The sequence below is a fragment of the Rattus rattus genome, chromosome 18 (genome assembly GCF_011064425.1).
Source record: "Rattus rattus isolate New Zealand chromosome 18, Rrattus_CSIRO_v1, whole genome shotgun sequence".
Lineage (NCBI taxonomy): Eukaryota > Metazoa > Chordata > Mammalia > Rodentia > Muridae > Rattus > Rattus rattus.
This window is the reverse complement of record NC_046171.1, coordinates 8,313,456-8,335,837: the sequence shown is the minus strand read 5'-3', so window position 1 is coordinate 8,335,837 and position 22,382 is coordinate 8,313,456. Positions and strand designations below refer to the sequence as shown.

Sequence of the window (22,382 nt, the reverse complement as noted above, 5' to 3'; positions counted from 1 at the left end):
GGTTAGGGTAAGAAGTCCTTCCTGGCCTCAGGCGGCTTGTCTGTGGTGCCATCTCTGTGGAGTTGCTGGGCGAGGCTGGAGAGGAGTTGCCCTCACGATGGACAGCTCCTGGGGGCAGCTCCTGCTTATGGAAAAAGGAGTTGAGCCACCACGGACAGTTACTGGGATGGCTTCAGGTTGAGATAGATGCCTTGGTGCAGTCATTTTCACAAGAGACACCAATTTTGACAGTTCCTGTGGGGGCATCTTAAAGCTGAGACAAGAAGGTGGGGCCTGGCGCTGGTTTGACCGATTTAGCCGTGCACTGCTTAGGAACTACATGGTGTAGTTTGGAGCCGCTGGTGTTGGGAAAACTGGGAGAAGGGACTGTTTGACTAGACTGTAGGAGAACTGTGGGAGGAAGGGTTGGGAGAAATGTTTGAAGAGGCTGGGCTGGAAACTGGGAGGAGGACTGGCAGGGAGTTAAGAGAACTCGTTACTGTTTGTAAAAACCAAAACCAAAACCAAACCATGCCACACCCACTCCAGTGGAGTCTGTGTGACATGAAGCTCTTGTGCTTCATTTCTATCCAGAACAGAGGCCTGTTCCTGGAATGGCTTGGCCTCCTGGAGGCCCCTGGCAGTCTCCCTACAAAAAGATGATGACTAGGGTCTATGCTTGCAGTGGAGGTGCCTTCTGTGTTTTAGCCTTGGTGATCTTAGCAACTTTAAGCCTGTCGACAATATCTGATTTTAAGAATATAGCAGTGTGGGAAGACGGTCATGTACCTTTAGATGTATCAGGAACTGAAAGTTGGAGATGGAAACGTCTCACACCATCATGATCCTGATAAACTCAACGGCTGCGATGAATACAATTGCTGTATCCATTAGTTCCCAGCAAATAGGAGAGGAATTAATTGCAGTTACTAACAACATGACTGTTCCAGAATAGCCTTTTCCCCCTTTTGAAAAATTTTTGTTTAGCATGATTTAAAACAGTAACGATTGTTTTAGAAAGATCATAGACAAGTTCCAACAAATTGAACAAACTTATCAAGAGTTAACTATGGTTACAAAAGTTTCCTTACTATTCTGAGGGGCCATAAATATAGAGTTGAAACTTTATTAAAACAAAGGTAAATGATGAGTGCATACCTGGTGCCCACAAGTCTGGCAGTATAACTGCAGTTTTCTAAACTATTGTTTGCGGCTGAGAATTGTTTCCTAGACTGTATGTTCTGCTTTCCTCCTTGCAAGGGACATTGGTGGGGTGATGAATAAGAGCTGGACGACTGCCAATTATGATGCACCTGTTCTAACTGCTTAAATCTCTGCCAAGAAGTAAAGCTTTTTGCAGCAGGACACACCTCGAGTTTGTGTCTGTCTGTCAGCCGAATCCGTTCTCTGCCTGAAATCCAAGCCTTGGTCCCTCTGCTGACACACTCCTCTGGGTGGTCTCCGGCAAAACCAAACCAAAACAAACCAAAACAAAACCACAAATCAACCAAACACAAAACTCCACACACTTTTCCCAAGTGCTGTCTAACCTGGGAGGTTTGATTTCCAGTACCTTAGAAGAAAGGGAACAGGAAAAATGGATACTTTGTTTCAAAAAGCCAATATTGTGTTTGCTGAGGCTTTTCTTGGGCCATGCCCCACATAGATTTCCCCAACAATTTTCTTTTCCATTCTCCCTCATTTTCGGCTATTGTTTTTAAAAAGAAGGAAAGACGACTTAAGAACTGGAATAAATAGAGAAGAAATGGAAAAGTTTTTTATTTTAAACATGGAAAAAGAAAGGGAAAACTGGAGAGCTCATCTCTCTCTCTTTTTTTTTTTTTTTTCTTTTTTTCTTTTTTTCGGAGCTGGGGACGGGGCCCAGGGCCTTGTGCTTGCTAGGCAAGCGCTTACCACTGAGCTAAATCCCCAACCCCTTAGCTCATCTCTCTCTTCTGAGAAGTAGCAGAGTTGGCTGTCCAGCTAGAGAAACTAGCAGAGGTAAAAAAAAGTTTAAAAATGTCAAACACAGGAAAGGAGAACCAATAGGCTCATTCCAGTGACTGGAGCAGAGAGAGGAGCTTCCCCTGGTAGAAAAAGAGGAAGAACCTGGGTCAGAGGGCGGTCAGGTCAAAGTGGAAAGCAGGAGGATGGTCAGAGGAGACTGCCATGTTTGGGAGACAGGGATAAACCCACAGCACCTTTTGAGGACAGGCTGTCCTGGGTCACAGAATCCCAACAGCATTCCAAGTAGTTCCACCACAGCATATGCTGGCTAATGGAGACAATGCACCCACACGGTTATGACAATACAGCATGGGGTGCTGTACACATGATGGACCTAAGGCATTTTAAAGACACAATGGTGTCCTAAGGGATGCCCTTTTCCTATGTGAAACAAACTCTAAATATTTAGACTACTCAGAATTGAATTATTCCCCAAGGCTGAGGAGGATTGGTAACAGCTGTAGCAGAGGCTGGACCTCAGTGGTAATGGTTGCCATGATGGAGAGAAGAAGCCAGGAATGTGGACGAGCACAGAGGAGGAGGGGAATTAACACAGCTCAGGTCCACTTGACAGGGGCTCTGCGCTGCTGTACAGGAACAGGGCAACTTGAGGATCCAATCTCAGAACAGTGCTGCTTAGCAGCTTTAAGGGCTGGGAACGGAGTGGAGGAGCCAGGACGGAAGTCCACATCACTTAGAAAAATCATGCAAGTCTCAGGGGAAGCCATCACTGACTTTTTTTTTTTCTTTTGCAAGGATTAGTTTCAGCTGTGCACAAAGCCATGTCAGACCCTGATTCCAGACAAGTGCTCACTGAGACCTTAGCATCTGAAAAGTCTTCACCTGTGGCCAGCAGCTCTGCACGGTTACTCTGAGGACCCTGGCTATTTCCAGTTCCCTGGGTGTAGCCTAGCCATGGAGGCCCACAGTCACTCAGCAGCTGATATTGGGAGGAGGTCGCCATGCGAATAGCCGGTGAATGGACAGTTCTGGCGTTGAGGACGGCGGCCCGCAGGTGCACGGTCAGGTTCGGCTTGTCTGACCTCCCGGTGGGCGGCGGGCGGCGGCAGAGCGCTGGCGGCCGCGGTGAGGCTGAGGCCTGGGCCGGGCGGCCCCACCTACCGGCATCGGTCGGAGCGCCTGCCCAGAGCCCGCGCACTTTTTGTTGTTGCCAGCTCTGGCCGCACGGGCAAGGATGGCTGTCCTCACCCTGCGGCCGCCGCAGTTCATCACTCAGACACCGGGTGCGGTGCAGGGGCCGCCTCAATCTCTGGGCCCAGACAATGCTGGGCCCGCCCGGACCGGACCGGGAGGAGGCGGCGGGCGTTGATGGGCGGCTCCTCCTGCGGCCGCACCCAGCTCTGCGCAGCAACGTCCAACTTGCCAAAGTTTGGGGGGCTATAGTCCCCAAAGCGCCCGGCTCCCTGTTCTTTTGTCTTTAACCCACTCTCTCACGGGGCTAATTAGACAAAGGAAGTAGCCTTTTAGAATGAAGCTTCTTAGCACACACTGAAAGTAAACAATTAAAAGCCTTATATCAAAAAGTTCCTGATTTAATTATAAAAGTATGATTATGTCAATTGCAGGAATAGACCCATGAAAAATTATAGAGCCGTATACTAATGCTGATATTACTTCATTATGGGTAATCAATGATGACTGGCAAAGAGTTTGTAACATCTATTTGGGAGCAATTAACACATATCCTAAAGGAAAGCAACTTCAGTTTACATGTATTGTAAAAGCAACACTAATTCCTGAAGTGCCTACATTCCATCCGAATGAAAAAGCTGGTAATGGCTGCTTATAAGTCAGAAAAAAACCCTCCGAGGGCTAATATCTAAAATATACAAAGAACTTAAGAAGTTAGACTCCAGAGAGCCAAATAACCCTATTTTAAAAAATGGGATACGAAGCTAAACAAAGAATTCACAGCTAAGGAATATTGAATGGCTGAGAAGCACCTAAAGAAATGTTCAACATCCTTAGTCACCAGGGAAATGCAAATAAAAACAACCCTGAGATTCCACCTCACACCAGTCAGAATGGCTAAGATCAAAAACTCAGGGGACAGCAGATGCTGGTGAGGACGTGGAGAAAGAGGAACACTCCTCCATTGTTGGTGGGATTGCAGACTGGTACAACCGCTCTAGAAATCAGTCTGGAGGCTCCTCAGAAAATTGGACATTACACTACCTAAGAACCCAGCTATACCTCTCCTGGGCATATACCCAAAAGATGCTCCAACATACAACAAAGACACGTGCTCCACTATGTTCATAGCAGCCATATTTATAATAGCCAGAAGCTGGAAAGAACCCAGATGTTGTTTAACAGAGGAATCGATACAGAAAATGTGGTACATTTACACAGTGGAGTATTATTCAGCTATCAAAAACAATGACTTCATGAAATTCAAAGGCAAAGGATGGAAAATATGATCCTGAGTGAGGTAACCCAATCACAGAAAAACACACATGATATGCACTCATTGATAAGTGGATATTAGTCCAAATGCTTGAATTACCCTAGATGCACAGACCACAGGAAGCTCAAGAAGGATGACTAAAATGCGGATGCTTCACTCCTTCTTTAAAAGGGGAACAAGAATACCCTTGCGAGGGGATAGGGAGGCAAAGTTTAGAGCAGAGATTGAAAGAACAGCCATTCAGAGCCTGCCCCACATGTGGCCCATACATATACAGCCACCAAACTAGACAAGAGGAATGAAGCTAAGAAGCGCAGGCCAACAGGAACCGGATGTAGATCTCTCCTGAGAGACACAGCCAGAATACAGCAAATGCATAGGTGAATGCCAGCAGCAAACCAGTGAACTGAGATCGGGACCCCCGTTGGAGGAATTAGAGAAAGGACTGAAAGAGCTGAAGGGGCTTGCAACCCCATAAGAACAACAATACCAACCAACCAGAGCTCTCAGGGTCTAAACCACTACCCAAAGACTGTACATGGACTGACCCTGGGCTCCAACTGTGGCAGAGAATAGACTTATTGGGAACCAGTGGAAGGGGAAGCCCTTGGTCCTGCCAAGGTTGGACCCCCAAAGTAGGGGATTGTTGAGGGAGGCATTAAGAGGAGGGATGGTGGAGAAGGGAACAACCTTATAGAAGGGGAGGGGAAAGGGTTAGGGGGCGGATGGACAGGAAACCAGGAAAGGGAATAACATTTGAAATGTAAATAAGAAATACCCAATTTAATAAAATGGGAGAAGAAAAAAACCCTCGAAGCCCATGTGCTTCAGTTCAAAAGTTAGAGTTGTATGCAAACTTGATGATATTGTCAAAAGTTCCTGAATCTCTTAATACAGTGACTGAATCTCAATATGCAGAAAGAGTTGTTCTTCACACAGGAACTGTCGAATTTATTCTGGATAATTCAGAATTCATGTTATTTTGCCACTGCACCAGGCAATCAGAAATGGTGACTGTCCATGACTTATCACCCACATTCAGTCTCTCACGGTCTTGCCAGGGCCATTAGCACAGGGAATGAAGGAACTGACCGATTATTCATAAGGAATGTGTTAGGAGCCTCAGATGTTCCTGAAAACCACTATATTAACAGTTAAGGTTTAAAGGAAAAATTCTGTAACCTGCCAACCAGCTAAGAAATTTATAAAGAAATGTCCTACTTGTTTTTTGTACAACCAAACTCCATTACACACTTGAAGTAACTCTAAGGGCACCAACAAAAGTGGGTGGCTCTGTAATTACACATTTACTGAAAGGAATGGCTCTGGTGGGAATAGGTGTACAAACTAGGACCGACAGTGCCCCTGCATACGTCTCCAGTAAGATGCAGCAATTCTTCCCTCATTACAAAGGACATTGCAGCTACACCACACAATCCTGCAGGGCAAACAGTAGAAAAGACCCAAACACACCTTAAAGAAAACACGTATAAAACAAAAAGGAAGAAAAAAGGCCCCAGGGGTAGTATACAGTGTGCTCCATTAACTTTGCATTTTCTGAACAATAACAAGAGAGGACCAACAGCTACCAAGAGACACTGGATCAAGAAAAAAAAAAACTGGCTTGGGATTTAGTTTCAGTGGTAGGCGCTTGCCCAGCGCAAGGCCCTGGGTTGGGGTCCCCAGCTTGAAAAAAAAAAAAAAAGAAAAAAAAAAAAAAAAAAAAAACTGTAGAATTAAAAGCCCTATATACTACAAGGATGTGTTAACATCAGAATGGAAGTCAGCAAATCTATGGTGTTGGGGATGCTGATTTGTTTATATTTACACAGGACACAAAAAGCTCTAGATTGCATCAAAAATCATAAAGCTCAGGGTTGACCTGGGAGGTCCTCTGAAAACCATGGCCACTCACCCAGAATGAGCAAAGGAGAGAGCCTGACCAGCCACTGCCTTCCCCTTGTCAGCCAGAAAAGCCCAGACCAGAAATGTTCAGCTCCTAACCACTGACAGGCCCATGTCACAGAATATTTCATTATTGTACATAGAAACCTAATGGTTAGCAAAATATAAAATCCTCAGTAGATACCGCATTTGGCAGATCCAGGATATGTGTCCTGGTGTGGTTTGGGTGCCTCTGAATTCGCCACAGATAAGAATGCTAAAGAAGGGAAAGATCCTGCTTATTTTAAGGCAAGGTGCTTGGGAGAGGTCCTGTGGTCTTTGCTCTATGACCTGAGGCAAGGTCAGCAGGTGGCCTTGTGCTACCTTCAACCTGAAAGGTGAAATGGTTGGGCCTGTAGTGGCTTGCCTTGAACAGCTCCCAACCCCAACTCCCATGGCAGTGACATGATTCAGCAAAGGGAAGAATTAAATACTTTTTATAAGTGGACTTTGAAAGATCTCTCTCTCTCTCTCTCTCTCTCTCTCTCTCTCTCTCTCTCTCTGTGTGTCTCTCTCTGTCTCTCTCTCTGTCTCTCTCTGTCTCTCTCTGTCTCTCTCTGTCTCTCTCTGTCTCTCTCTTTCTCTCTCTGTCTCTCTCTGTCTCTCTCTCTCTCTCTCTGTGTCTCTCTCTGTCTCTCTGTTAGCTTTGAAGAGACTTTATGGAGTAGGATTTTCTTTTAGGACTTGCAGGAACGACAGAGAGGCAGCTGGCAGGACACAGGTAAAACAGAAATCTGGGGGTTGGGGATTTAGCTCAGTGGTAGCGCTTGCTTAGGAAGTGCAAGGCCCTGGTTGGTCCCCAGCTCCAGGGGGGGAACCAAAACAGAAATCTGGGAAGAGAGCTCAGGAGCCCTCTTGGGTTTGCAGGAGCTCAAGAGAAAGGCAGACTAGACTGATAGAGTGACACAGACAGATTTCTGAAGAACTGGAGTTTACTTGTAGCACCAGGCTGGTAAATACATATCTTGTATATAGTTAAGAAAATAAAGTTTCCTTGAGCTGTGAGGTTTTTACCTCAGCTTCTGCCTCCCGTGTCTTTAGTGCTATGAATATGAGATGATTTAAATGGTCCCAGGCCTCTGAGGGGGACTTTGCTCTCCTGCAATACAGAGCCACCCAAAGGCAGAGCAACCACAGGTGCATCAGCTGGGAGACCCAGGTGCACAGAGCTGGGGGTGGAGATTAAGAGACTTCAGGGAGTTAACTCCAGAACACAAGATGGAAAAGGTAAGAGAGTCCAGGTTCAGGAATCGGTACCTAAGTTACAGGGGAGAAGCCTCTCTGTTAGGTCTTATCTCAGCTGTGGAAGTGCTCCTGAGAGATGAGCAGACAAATCACACCAGCCCCTGAGAACCCTGGGAAAGACACCGGAAAGAAGAAGCAGGAATCACCAGAGCAGCATGGCCACAGGGAGAGCCCAGGGCAGCTTCCCGACCCCATCATTAGCAGCTAAATCAAGTGGGTGGGAGGAAATGCAGTGACTCATCTTGTGCACCCTGCACTTTAAAGGACCCCACTTGAGTCTCTGATCTTCAGTCCTGGGGGCTCATAATCCTGGGGACAGGACAAGGCTCTGGCCTTCCCTGTGTCCTTGTGATCACAGACTCTCCCCATGTCTTCACAGTGATGGAGAGGGCACAGCCTGGAGGTGACAGAGCTGAGGCCTGAGTCCATCACAGACAAGAACTGACTGAACACACCTGGGCACAGCCCTGTTCACACTCAGATTCTTATTCTCAGTGTGGAAGTGAGGAGCTGCAGCTCAGGGGAGTCCCCACAGCTTGTGAGCTCTGCAGGGGCTCAGCACGTTACCCCTGGATCCAGGCAGTGTCTGCAGTGTGCAATGAAGGGGAAGTGCTGGCCACAGTAAGGGGTTCCCAAGCCTCTAACCGGTCTTGTCTTCCTCAGGAGCGGGCTGCTGACGACAGCAAAGAGGTGGAGAGTTTCCAGCAGCTGCTCAATGCTCAGACACAGGTAGGGCTGGATGTGGCAGGAAGACCACTGTGCTGTAGGACAGACCCTCGTGTGCAGTCATGATTACAACCCACTGCCTCGTCGCTAGTCTGTTTCATTTAACTATTTTTTTAAAGATTTATTTATTATATATAAGTATACTGAGTTCAGACACACCTGTTGAGGGCCTCAGCTCTCATTACAGTTGGTTGTGAGCCACCATGTGGTTGCTGGGATTTGAACTCAGGACCTCTGGAAGAGCAGTCAGTGCTCTTAACCGCTGAGCCATCTCTCCAGCCCTCATTTAACTTTTTAATGTTCCTAACAGCTTAGAAGCAAAATAAAACTGTAGCTATTTATATATGTGTGTGCATGCACTATAGCCCTGTGTGTGTGTGTGTGTGTGTGCATGCACTATAGCCCTGTGTGTGGGTGTGTGTGTGTGTGCATGCACTATAGCCCTGTGTGTGTGTGTGTGTGCATGCGCTATAGCCCTGTGTGTGTGTGTGTGTGTGTGTGTGTGTGTGTGTGCGCGCGCGCGCGCGCGTGCATGCACACACCAAAACAACCAGTCCTGCTTTGAGGGGACTGTGTGTGTGTGCTGGGACCATGTCCTCTCCTTTGTCCCTGGGCCTCTGAATTCTCCAGCATTTCTTTATTGTAGACCTAGTCAGTTCCTGGTGGGCAGCAGCAAGAGGGTGGGGTAGTAGCCCGAGGACTGTTGGTGCTTCTGGTCCAGGGGTGGCATAGTGGCTCAGGTGGGGACTGTTTTTACCTCTCCAGGAGGGTGGCACAAGCCACAGGCCTGGGAAGGTGATAGCTTTGTGCACTGTCTTCAGGGCTACCATGGGAAAGATCTACACAGACTCTGAGATTGTCTGTGTTGTCCTCTAAGTGGCTGTCACAGCTCCTTTGAGAGTGGAGGGCCTGTAATACCTGCACCCATGTGTCGAGGCAGGGGTGGACCTGGTTCCAAAACAGACCTTGTCATTTACATGTGACCCAGACCTTCCCACTGCCCTCTGCCCCACCTCTGTATGGAGTTTCCAGAGCAGTGGTTCTCAACCTTCCTGAGACCCTTTAATACAGTTCTTCATGGTAACCCCGACCATAAAACTATTTTCATTGTTACTTCATAACTATAATTTTGCTACTGTTAAGAATAGTAATAGAAACATCTGTGTTTTCTGATGGTCTTAAGCAACCCCTGTGAAAGGATGCTTTGGCCCCCAAAGGGGTCATGACCCACATGTTCTAGAGTGAAGGAACATCCTTGACCAAGTTGTTTGATTTTGGGGACAGGGTTTCTCTGTGTAGCCCCAGGTGTCCTAGAATTCACTCTGTAGTCCAGGCTGGTCTCAAACTCAGAGATCCTCCTGCCTCTGCCTCCCAAGGGCTAGGACTAAAGGTGTGAACCATCATCACCTGGAACCTTGACCAAGTCTTAAACAAAAGCCAGGCTGGATTGTAGACTTGCAGTCCTGGTTAATTGGGAGCCTGAGGCACTGGTGGGAAAGGCTGAATCAGTTACAGAATAAGCCCGAGGCCAGCCTGGACCCCGTCCTGAAAGTAAAGAGGTGGGATATAGGTGAGTGGCAGGAAGCAGTCCCCATGTCCCATCTACAGCATGGGGGGAAATTTCAGATGAAAGATGCTGTCAGGGAAAGAAAGGGTAATTTGAGGTTCTTTCCTTTACCCTATAAGCCCCAGGGCCTTGGCTATACCGGGCCAGGGGACGCTAAGCTCATGGAGACCTGGCCCTGGGAATCCATGCGGCTTTCTTACTTGTCACAGCTTTCCCACCTACTCCACCACCCCCTCCAGGTGCCAGTCCTGGGACTCCCAGGCTCCTGGGTTCTCCTCCTAGCCCTGGGTGTTCTGGAACTTGCTATGTGGTCGAACAATGCAGATGTCAGCCCTCCTGAGGGATGGGATTAAAGGCATTTAATCCTAAAGAATCCCGGAACCCTTTTTTGGGTTGGGTCCCATCAAACTCAGCAGGTGTGCAGCTCAGTGAGGGCAGGGTCAGGAGGTGGGGAGCCCATAAATCCCGGGCGACAGCAACAACAAAAGAAAGAGAAACTAAAGAACCGATATGGGGACTGTGCAGGGGATACCCGGTTTCTTAGTGTGGTCCTTATTCAGTGTGACACAGACAGCTTCGGGGACAAGGGATACCGCAGACCGGCAAGCAGTTCCTGCAGTCAGGAGGGACTTTTGGCACAGTCCAGTCCACCCCCAGGACCCTTGGGAGCTGCGATGCCGCTCATAGCCGCCAGGCGGCAGCAGGACACTGGAGTAGGAGCCTGTCCAGGTTCAGAACACCAAAGAGGCTGTGAGCTTTGAAAGCTGGGGAAGGCTCCTCATACTGAAGCAGCAGGAATTTCCCCTTCACCCCAAATCCTCTGTTTTGCGGTTTTCACGGGTCCTTATGATCTTCGGGCTGAAACACAGATTGCACCTCTGGCTCCTCCCCAGAACACACACACACACACACACACACACACACACACACACACACACACACACACACACCCCTGACACTTGGCATGCTGAGGTGAGGCAGGAGGATCCAGACTTCAGGGAGTTAACTCCAGAACACAAGATGGAAAAGGTAAGACAGTCCAGGAGTATAAAAATTTCAAGGGGTGGTGCCCAGGTTACAGGAGAGAGAAGCATCACCGATTGCTAAGTGGAAACTTCTGGTTTCTTCAGAAAGTCAGTGGAGACAAATGATGCTTTGCTGAAGCAGACACAGGTGAAAGGATGTCATGATAAGGCAGACACGTGACAGGACACGTGATAGGGCAACAGGACACGTGATGTTTGGAAGGAATGTAATTAAAACCCAACAGACAGCAGACAAGGCTGCATGCTATGGCTGAGTCTTACCATTGTTTATTGGTCACCGTTTCTTCTGATTCCACAGAGAGAAATGCACCAATGATGTCCTGGTGGCTTCCCGTTGCCTCTGCAGTAGACTGGTGGGCAGAGTGGAAGTTTCGGGATATGTCGGCTGATACAGACTCAAGTGGAGTTTCACTGAGGCAAGACTCGTGGGAGGACACGTGCTGTTTGGAGGGAGAATGAAGAGGACACAGTGGACAGTGGGGGCGGCTTGCACAGCTGGCTTTGCAGCCCTTCCTTGGTCTCCAGTCTTCATCTTCGTGGAGCTCTGCTTTGTGGATGGAGTCACAGCAGAGAACTTCTCCTGGCTTCCCTGCTGGTCCTGCTCAGTCCTGCTGACTCATGCCGATTTGGTGGAGGCCTGGCAGTTTCTGCTGGCTTGTGTCACCGCTGATGATTCCAGTTTGCAATCCTGACCCTACTGACCTTCCTGTTTGCAATCCTGACCCTACTGACCTGGACTGTCAATTAGAGATTGGAGTTGCCCCAGGAACTACTACACAGCAAACAGCTCAGCCTCCCAGCTTCTTCTGAACTGACCAGCCATTGCTGATTCCTGTGAACTGAGCTGCAGATTAATTTGCCTCAGAGAACCATCTCTAAACAGGCCCACCTCTCCAGTATCCTCATAAAACTTCTCTTTTCCACAACTTCCCATGGGTGGTGGAAGGGAGGGCATTTAAGAATTCCTGGGAGAGATGACTCAGAGGTTAGAGCACTGACTGCTCTTCCAGAGGTCCTGAGTTCAAAGCAACCAAATTCCATCTGGAATGATCCAAAAATAGGTTTAAATAAATAAAAAATCTTTAATTCCGTTATTGAAAATAGGTTTTGAAAAGTCTAAGCCAATTATCTTAGCTGGGGATGTGCTCCTGAGAGTTCAACGAAAAGGCACATCCTGCACCTCAGTTCCCTGACACCGGAAAGGAGAAGCAGAAATCACCACAGCAGCATGGCCACAGGGAGAGCCCAGGGCAGCTTCCCGACCCTATCATTAGCAGCTAAATCAAGTGGGTGGGAGGAGATGTAGTGACTCATCTTGTGCACCCTGCACTTTAGAGGACCCCACTTGAGTCTCTGATCTTCAGCCCTGGGGGCTCATAATCCTGGGGACAGGACAAGGCTCTGGCCTTCCCTGTGTCTTTGTGATCACAGACTCTCCCCATGTCTTCACAGTGATGGAGAGGGCACAGCCTGGAGGTGACAGAGCTGAGGCCTGAGCCCATCAAAGACAAGAACTGACTGAGCACACCTGGGCACAGCCCTGTCCACACTCAGCTCCCACATCCTCACCCTGTCCCACCAGACACACAGCTTAGTGACACAGATTCTGGAAGCTTCTCCATCTGCCATTTATTTTATTCAAAAACAAAAGAAGACAAAGCAAAACCCCAAAATAAAAAACCTCTAAGTAGGGTTGGGGATTTAGCTCAGTAGTAGAGCGCTTGCCTAGGAAGTGCAAGGCCCTGGGTTTGGTCCCCAGCTCTGAAAAAAAGAACCAAAAAAAATAAATAAATAAAAAATAAATAAATAAATATAAAACCTCTAAGTATTCAATCCAGTAAAATAAAAAGCTATCAACACTTGGGTCAAGGATATGAACAATCAAGTTCACACTTAGAGTCTTATTCTCAGTGAGGAAGTGAGGAGTTAATAATGCTCAGTAAAGCACAGAGTGACAGGATGCAAATGTCCCCACCCCCCACCCCACAGGCTGGACTAGCCAACCTTGGCTGTGGAAGGGAAAGCAGGCAGTGCAGGGACAGGGTCCTGAAGTGCAGGGCAGGCTGGGCTCCACAGTTCTTCACACTGAAGCCATAGAATCACAGGGAACATCAGACACTGGTGTCTAAAGAGAACTGAGGGCTCTGGATGTCACAGGAGAGACCTGAACACATCGTCTGTCACTCAGTCCACTCCAGGCAGCTGTCTTCATGCTAGAGAACGAGAGTCACAAACCATCACTGTGAAGACAACAGCCCAACAACCCTCCACTCACAGGGGATTCTGGGAGTCCCTGAAACCCAATCATGTCCACATTGTCCCTCCCCAGTCAGACCCCAGAGTCACCTTTACAATCTGGGAGAGACACATCAGAGCTCTGGGAGCTGTCCCTGCCTAGGGTAAAACAAAACAAATGTATATGTATATGTGTATGTATGTATTCATATCATTGTACAACTCAGGCCCCCAGAAGATTTCTCTGGAGGAGCTACTATGGATTTCCTGAGCTCCCCACATCTCCAACTTCACTCCAATACCCTCAGGGACACTCCTGCCCACCACACTAACCTGGAGCAGGGGTGTAGTCTCCTTTCCCACCTGTGAGAAGAAAAGCTGTGAGAGTTCAAGGAAAAGTTTGACAGGAGGAAGTTTCCAGAACTGACAGAGGACACAGTTGGAGACAGCAGCAATGAGGGGTGTGGCCATGTTTGCCATTAATGAGCAGAGAGCTCTCCTAAAGGAAGGTGAGGGGAAACAGACCCTGCCCATTCCTACCTGCGTTTCTCCTCCTCCTCCTCACAACAGCCACCAGAGCTCCAACGATGGCCACAGCTCCAATGATAATCACTGCTCCAATGACAACATAAATGATATTGGTTTCCATGTTGGAGTCAGTGGATGGAGAAGGCTCTGGGGAGGACAGGTTCAAGAAATGAAGGTGGGGGTCATGACCCCAGCTCTCAGCCCTGACCAGCTCAGGGTCTGCAGAAGGCTCCAGCTTTTCCTGACCCTAGCTCTGCACCCACATCCTCCTTACCCCATCTCAGGGTGAGAGGCTCAGGCAGCCCTTCATGTTCCACACAGCATGTGTAATTCTGCTCCTTCCCAAGAGGCACCACCACAGATGCCCACTTCTGGAAGGTTCCATCCCCTGCAGGCCTGGTCTCCACAAGCTCCATGTCCTGGGTCAGGTCCTCCCCATTCAACTGCCAGGTCAGGGTGATGTCAGCAGGGTAGAAGCCCAGGGCCCAGCACCTCAGGGTGACATCACCTTCAGGTCTGGGGTGAAGGGTCACATGTGCCTTTGGGGGATCTGTGTGGAAGATTTAAGAAATCACACAGTTAACAAGACAAACTGAAGTCTACACAGGATACAGTTAAGTCAAGGATGACACTGAACTGTGTGTGTCTGACACTGTCATCTCACTAGTGTACTGCAGGGAGAGCTGGTCGCCTCAACACAGAACTGCACACTTTCCTGAGAGACTCAGAAGCTAAGAGGGAATCCACATGAGCTAGTGGGTCAACATGGCCGTCCTTATGTGATGTTCTATAGCATGAGATGGGTGGTCATAGAACAGAAGAGGGAATGGAAAATAATTAATTTAATATGTGTTTGCAGACAAACTCTGACTAGAAGCAAAATAATGCCTCCCAAAATAAGGAAAGAAAAAAAGAAAGTAAGAAATAAGAAAAAGCGAGAAAAAAAGAAAAAGAAATTCCACAATTTATATTCCTCCAGGGTACCCCATAAGGGCTCATGGAACCATTCTCCACTGTAGGAAGAGAGAGAAATGGGGTGTGGAAGAGAGTCAAACCCCACATCAGGGAGGGATCTGTGAGAATGTGTTCTATGGAAAGTTCTAGAAACTGGGGGAACCAGCCTAGTGTAGTGGAGTCCATGTCTCCTCTGAGGTAAAGGAGACTTCTGGTCCTGAGGTGTAAGGGCTGACACACTCAGCAGGACAGGAGTCAGTGTCCTCAGAGAGTGGGTGTGGGCAGAGAACCTGGCCTGGGAGAGGCCATGGCTGACAGCAGGGAGCCCCTGCTGTTAAGTGGGGAAATTCTCTCCTTCCCTCCTGAGAGGGACTCAGAACTCTCCAGGGAGAAGGCTGGGCCCTGGGAGAGGCAGTGCAGTCACTGTGATGCAGGATCAGGAGACCCAGGGACACTGTCTCCCCTCTGAGACAGGGGCATCACCCAGCTGAGGGTTTCTTCTTCCTCAGGACTGAGCCCCAGTCCCAGAGCAGAGGAGGAGAAGTTCAGGCGCCCCACACTCCCGCACCTGAGCGCAGCAGCGTCTCCTTCCCGAGCTCCAGGTATTTGCGGAGCCACTGCACGCACTCGACCTGCAGGTAGGTCCTCTTTCTCTCTGTATAACCAGCCTGATCCCACTTGTTTCTGGTGATCCGTGCTGCCGTGTCCTTCACCATCCACGTTTTCAGGTCTTCGTTCAGGGCGATGTAATCACGGCCATCGTAGGCGTACTGCATATACCCGCGGAGGAGGCTCCCGTCCGAGCCCAGGTCACAGCCATACATCCTCTGGATGGTGTGAGAGCCTGGGGGACCCCGCGGTCAGACCCGGTCCCGCCCCGGCCACGCCCGCCCGCGGACTCCTTCAAACTGAAAGGGAAACCGGTCTGGGTCGGTTCTGCTCCGGAACCTCTAAATTGGGACCCGGAAGTCTACGGCCGTGTAGGGATGGGGAGGGGTCGTGACCTCCGACCCGGGGTCACTCACCGCCCTCGCTCTGGTTGTAGTAGCCGCGCAGGGTCCTCAGGTCCACTCGGAAAGTCTGCTCGGTTCCCTTGGCTCCCTCTGTCTCCTCCTCCCAATACTCCGGCCCCTCCCGCTCCATCCACGGCGCCCGCGGCTCGTATCTCGGATTCTCCGCGTCACTGTCGAAGCGCACGAACTCCGTGTCGTCCACGTAGCCGACGACAATGAACCGGGGCTCCCGGAGGCCGGGCCCGGATATGCCGGTTTCGAAATACCGCAGCGAGTGTGAGCCTGGGGGCGGCACGCGGTGAGACCCCGACCTCCTCCCGGGACCCGGGCGAGTGCGGGCCGGGCCGGGAGCAGGGCGCGGGGCTCCGGACGCCCGGGAAGAGAAGGGGCGGGGGTCTGGTGTGCGACGCGGGGACCCGGCTTCCTCGGTGCCGTCTCCCCCCCGCCCCCACGCAGAGGCCGTTTCCCTCCGGACCCCGCACTCACCCGCCCGAGTGTGGTTCGGGGCCAGGGCGGCCGCCAGCAGCAGGAGCAGCGTGCGGGGTGCCATCGCCCCCATCTGAGATCCCGGACGCCGCTGAGTCCGTCGGGCTGCGCGGACTTTATAGTCAGTGCCTGTGGCGACGCTGATTGGTTCACAGGGATAGCAGCAGCCCTTGGAAGTGAGAATTTCCAGCGCGTCATCAGTATCCGGGCAGAAGGACCTGACACAGGTTAGGAGCAGAAGTGAAACTGGGGAGATGGGAAATCCCCTGCCCCGCCCCTGACCTCACCGCCTGTGGACTCAGACTTTGCCTGAACCTTGGGCTGTGGGACAGAGCCCTGTTTGTCATGGTGTCTCCGAGTTCTGCCCCAGAAGCTGTGTGGACACCAGGAGAGACCCGCAGGCCAGGCTTCCTGTGTCTTCTCCTTCACCCTCTTTTTCCTTCTTCTCTTCAGAAGTCAGACCCTGGAGTCTTCTAGAAGAAAAGTGACTTCCAGGAATACAATCACAACACAAGCCTTGTGCATGCAGTGGAGAGATGCTTCTCCTTTAAGAGGAGGCGCTGGCCTGCAAGCCCCACAGGGACCCCACAGAGACCAGGCTCTGTTCACCTGCATGGGCAGCTCACACTGCCAAGCCTGAGTGCAGGACTCTGATCTGTAAAGAGGAGACTTTGCCTCTTCCCTCAGGATCTGTCTTCTCAACCTCGGGTTTAGACCCAGACTCCTTGTGTTTATTCCCAGAAGATGCATCTGTGGCTCCAGGTGGGTGCGTTTTACAAGGATCTTCATTCCCAGTCCTGAGATTGTCCATGTGGACCTGGGTCGTTGTCTCAGCACAGGAGACCCCCTTGTCCACAGGGAAGAGACCCCTGTGGAGACCACAGACAGCACAGCCGCCCTGTGCTACACTGCACTTCCCTGTGTCCACACTTCCCCTGTGCAGCTGCTTTAGTGACTAAATCACGGTAGGAGGGGACCTGTAATTAACTATACCACAGAATAATGAGAGAGTGTGGGAGAAGTTATTAATCTGTGACCTCTCACTCCCTCTCTGACCTTCACTCACACTTAGGAGCTGAGAAGGTAAGGGACATGAAAGTCACAGATGTGTTGGACATGATCTGATAACCTACAGCACCTATGTCCATGAACTCTTCATCCATCGTAAGAGCTGTGAGTGTTTTCCCTAGGAACTTGAAGCTCTTAGGTTTCCTCCTGACTGACCTAAGGATGCTGCTTTCCTTAGGCTGCTGCACAGAAAGGATCTGTTGCAGTTTCTTTTCTTTTAAAGATTGATTTATTTTCTATAAGTACACTATAGCTGTCTTCAGACACACCAGAAGAGTTCTGGGACAAAAAAAAAAAAAAAAGAAAAGAAAAGAAAATCTAATTACAGATGTTGTCAGAGCCACCATAAGTGGTTGCTGGGATTTGATGGTCAGGACCTCTGGAAGAAGTAATCTCAGAAGAGCAGTCAGTGCTCTAACCACTGAACCATCTCTCCAACCCTTCTTTTCTTTTTTTAATTCCGTTTTTCCAGACAAGTTCTGTCTTCAGAGCTCTGGCTCTCATACAACTTACTCTGTAGACCAGACTGGCTTTGAAATACCTTTTTGGCTTCCATTGATCAAGCTCAGGCAGCCACACTTGGTGGCAAGCACCTCTATCCCTTGAGCAAACTCATTGATCCTCTTGGAGTTCAGTGGGTTTGGTCTTTTCCTCCCGAAGTTTCCCTGCATTACTGCACTTTGGCACGTAGGAGAGCTGGCCACCGTGTCATTGGAAAGGCCATTTTCTGTCCTGACAGGTACCAGCATTGCCTTGGGTGACTCTGGAGAGCCAAGCCTTCTTGCCCAGGTTCCTGTTGCAGTGTCAACCAGCTGCTGGTTGATCCCATATCTGCACTGAGTGATTGGGTGTCACTGTATTAGTTACTGTGGTCCTTCCGATATGCTTGCTCATTTGAATACTAGGTTCCCAGTTGGTGCTGTTTGGGCAAGCTTAGGAGGAGTGGCCTTGCTGGAAGAAGTATGCCACTCGGGGCATGGTTGGAGATAAGAGTTCTCAGACAGTCCTGCTGCCACGATGCTTGCTGTCATGATGATGATGATGGACTCTTAACTCTCCCCACCCTATGCTCCAAATAAACCTTCTGTAAGTTGCATTGGGCATGATGTTTTATCAAAGCAACACAAAGTAACCAATCCAGTTACTTTCCCCGTCACTGTGACTTAATATGCAACAAGAGGCAACTTAGGGAGGGAGGGTTTATCCTGGCTTATAGTCTGTAGGGATACAGTCCACCACGTTGGGGAGGCTCCCTGCAGAAGCTGGAGGTGGCTTGTTATGTTGCGTCTACTGTCTGGAGATGTTAGCGCCCAGCCTGCTTTCTCCTTCTTATTCTGTACAAGACCCTTCCTGTGGATGGTGCCACCCACATCCAGAGTGAGTCTTCTCTCAGTTTAAACCTTTAGCTTAGTGGTAGAGCACTTGTAAACCTCTAAGGGGCAAGAAGACTAAGGGGTGTCATGTGATCGGGTCCCCAGTTCTTGAAAAAAAAAAAAAAAAAAAAAAAAAGGAAAAAAGAAAGGAAATGCGTTCTAGATGTTCCCAGAGCCATTTTCACAAAGACTCTAAATTCCATCCAGCTAGCGATGAAGATTACCCATTACACTGCCTGAGACGCCTCCACATGTGGTCATTCAACACTTAACATCTGGATACGATCCAGAAACTGTGATGTGAACATACAGTGTTCTTCCATGAACCTACATGATATGGCCTGTGTTGCACATGTGGTTATGTGGTACATAGAATCTGTACATCGTGTATGCAGTATGTCCATCAGGAGGCACAGTAGCATGGGCTTGTGAGGGCATTCTGGTATGACACAGCCTGTGTTTATAGCGCGTTTATGTATGTACTTGTGATTTGTGAGATAGGTTCTCTGTACGTTGCAGTCTGACCTGAAACTTACTATGTGGCCCTGGCTTGTCTGGGATTCACGATCCTCCTGCCTCAACTTCTGGGGTAGCTACACTTCAGAAAATAGTATATCATGAAATAATAGAGAATACGACATCAGCACATATATTTCTAACAGCTTTTGTCACTCTCGAGCATTTTATACTATGCACAATTACAGATGCTTTTTAACATTATTTGTTTCATATATATGAATGTTGTGTGTGCATGTATGTGTATGCATGTATGTGTGTGCATGTATGTGTGTGCATGTATGCATGCAGTACATGTAGAGTCCAGGACAGGGAGTTAGGTTCCCCAGAACTAGAGTTAGAAACAGTTGTGAACCTCCACAAAGGGCCTCTGAATTGCGTCCAGATCCTCCAGAAGGACAGTCAGGGTTCTTAACCTCTGAGCTGTCTCGCCACACTGTCCATGTTCTGAACTTTTAGTTCATGTTCACTTACTTGCGTTTGCTGTACTTGAGGGGGAAACAAAACAAAGCAAAACAGAACAGGGTCTCGTGCATTTGAAATGAGTCACGTTGAGCCTCATCCCCAGCCTTGTGCTGTGTGTGTGTGTGTGTGTGTGTGTGTGTGTGTGTGTGTTTGAGGATATGAGACTGTGTGTATGTGTGTGTCATGTATGAGTGTTTGTGTGTCATATGTGTCATGTGTGTGTGTGTCGTGGTGTGTGTGTGTGTGTATGTGTGTGTGTGTGTGTGTTTGAGGATATGAGACTGTATGTGTGTCGTGTAGTGTGTGTCATGTGTGTGTGTGTGTGTGTGTGTGTGTGTGTGTGTGAGTGTGTGTGTGTTGGGAATGTAGGTTACTGGGGTTTGATATTAGCGCCCTGAGCCCACAGCCAAGCATTTTAACACTGAGCTACAACCCATTGCTTTCCATGATGTTTGTTTGTTTGTCTTTTCTATGTAGGAGTGTTTTACTGGAGTGCAGAAATGTGGCCCTAGGGGTTGGGGATTTGGCTCAGTGGTAGAGCGCTTGCCAGGAAAAGGTCCTGTCTGATCCCCAAAAAAAAAAAAAGAAAAAAAAAAAAAGAAAGAAAGAAAAGAAATGTGGCCCTGACAGGCCAGAAGAGGGCGCTAGGTCCCTCAGAACTGGAGGAACCTCTGTCTGTAAGAGTAGCCCCCCCCAACTGTGGAACCATCTCTCCATACTGGTGAGCTCAAGGTCACCTCCATCCCCAATGCACACACGCGCGTGCACACAAATTCTTTCTTTGAGACGAGGTCTCACTGTATTGCAGACTGGCCTTGGATTCACTCTGTAGCTCAGACAGGCTTTGAACTTGTCATCCTCTTGCCTGCTCCCAAGGAGAATGGGAAGTGTGGCGGCAGACAGCCGCAGGCCACAGGAGCTTGAGGCCTGCTCTCCCACCACTCCCCACTCCTCAGAGGAACAGGAAGCTGAGCCTATGTCCTAGCATCCATCCCAGGAACTGGGCAAAATCCAGCCTGTTCCCTATCAGTGTCCTCTAACAGCAAACACGTGAGCTGGCGCCTTCTTGCTCTCCCATCTGACTGCTCCCTGACACTGCTTCTGTACCTTCTGTCCCTACCATAGCCTAGCCTTGTCCCTCCTTATCCAGCCCTCCCTTCCTCTGAGGACCACAGCCCCTCACCGCCCTCCCTGGTCTAGGAACTCTGCTCTTCTGGCTCTAACAGCACAAACAGAATGGAATCTCGTGTTCCTTGATGGTCGGCGCAAGCCTTTGAGAATGTCCCCTCCCCCCGTAACATAAACTGTCACCTCGAGACTCAGAAGGCAAGTGTACACCCTGTGCTTTTGGAAAAACATCCTATTTCTTTTCTTTCTTCTTTTTTCAAATCTACTTTTATTTTATTTACTCTTCATTACTTTAAATCTGGGATGAGTTCAGCATCACACGGATTCTGTGTCCAATGGCCTTTGCATGAAGGCTGCTTCGGAATTTGGCACGAACCATGCCACAGTTTCCATGGGCCTGAGTTACTTTTCCCCATATCACTCTGGTTTTGTTTGGTTTGCCTCTGGGTGTCACGGGCATAAACACTTTCAATTTTAAGAAGAGCCCTGTGTTCCAGACACCTCACTTGTAGCCAGCAAAAATGGCCTTGCACCACAGCCTTCCAGACATACTTGCTGTTCCCAGCAGGCCACAAAGGCACCAAGATGGCAGAAAGAGAATGGAAAAACCATCCTATTTCTAAGAGTCATGGGGGGGGGGATGACCTTTGACCTGTCCATCCCCTCTGAAATCCCGGAACATCTAGATCCTCCTGCCCCAGACCCTGGCATGCACACATTTATGCAAACAATGTTTGTGGAGAATCCACTGCTGGGCTCAGGAGGGCAAAGCTGATGACCTACATCCATGGCCATGGCCCTCAGGGATCTTATGTCCTCCAGGGGCATATGCAGAGGTGTGACTCTGCCAGTGCCTCACAGGAAGCTATGCCTCAACCCAAGGCTTCTGTAGAGGAGATTTGAGTCGAGAAGGAAGACTTCAAACCTTCCGTGAAGAAGCTGGGGTCTGAGTGGGATGTGGAGCTAACTAGGGGAGACTGAGGCAGGAGCTTTCAGGTCAGAGCTCAGCAAACCCCAAGGCTGTCTGCAGGGCAGGGCTGGCATTAGAGTCCATGGAGTCCAGTGGGGAATAAGCAGGTGGGGCCACCCCCAACAGGGCCTTGCAAAGCAGGTCAAGGTTATAGCTTGAACTTATGTCAGCATAACAACCTTGAATGTGTTTCAGCAGGGAATGAAACAATCAGGTTTCTTTCTCATGATGCCCTTTAATCTATTTAATCCCACACATGGGAGGCACAGGCAGGTGTATCTGTGAGCTTGAGGTTAGCCTGATCTACACAGAGTTCCAGGTATCAATGAGAATTCCTGCAAAGAAGCCATGTCTGCAAAGACTGATTAGAACTGCAGTGATGTAGAGGGGTTGGAATGCTGCAAATCCAGAGACAAATCATCTTATTTTGGGCTAGCCTAAGACCCCTGGTGAGCCATTCCCCCCCCCCAGCTCTGGGTGGGAGCTGTAGGCATAATGTTTTGTATCTCCCTTGCATTATCCAAATGCCTTAAGGCACAATGTCAAGTTCTAGTCCCTTTGAAAGCTGCTATTATAAACTGTTAGGGATGGATGAGAGATACAAGTTAATAGTCAGGCAATCAAACTCATGGTCATGGTAGGTACTAGGTTAGTTAATCACAGCAGGATGTTTTCAAAGTCATTCAGATAGTAAGTAGTTACAA

At 49.1% G+C, this 22,382-nt stretch overlaps 2 protein-coding genes, 1 long non-coding RNA gene and 1 pseudogene across 3 annotated transcripts in view; all 4 read right to left on the bottom strand.

Moving 5' to 3' along the window:
- LOC116887415 overlaps positions 1-22,382 on the bottom strand; it is a 496,132-nt pseudogene that overhangs the window by 35,941 nt on the left and 437,809 nt on the right.
- Positions 12,760-13,762, bottom strand: LOC116887449. The gene is made up of 4 exons (XR_004386216.1): positions 13,718-13,762; positions 13,511-13,540; positions 13,289-13,336; positions 12,760-13,155 (listed from the first exon to the last, which is right to left on the bottom strand). It is a non-coding gene; the product is annotated as an uncharacterized LOC116887449 (long non-coding RNA).
- Positions 13,903-22,382, bottom strand: part of LOC116887417 (RT1 class I histocompatibility antigen, AA alpha chain-like) — a 431,868-nt gene continuing 423,388 nt past the window's right edge. The window contains exon 4 of the mRNA XM_032889030.1: positions 13,903-14,255. Within this exon, the coding sequence (XP_032744921.1) occupies positions 13,918-14,255 (338 nt within the window). The 3' untranslated portion in view covers positions 13,903-13,917. The remainder of the gene's footprint in view (positions 14,256-22,382) is intronic.
- On the bottom strand, positions 15,655-16,231 carry LOC116887437 (H-2 class I histocompatibility antigen, Q10 alpha chain-like). The gene is made up of 2 exons (XM_032889050.1): positions 16,159-16,231; positions 15,655-15,954 (listed from the first exon to the last, which is right to left on the bottom strand). The coding sequence occupies exons 1-2, from the start codon at positions 16,229-16,231 to the stop codon at positions 15,677-15,679; spliced, it is 351 nt and encodes a 116-aa protein (XP_032744941.1). The 3' UTR covers positions 15,655-15,676.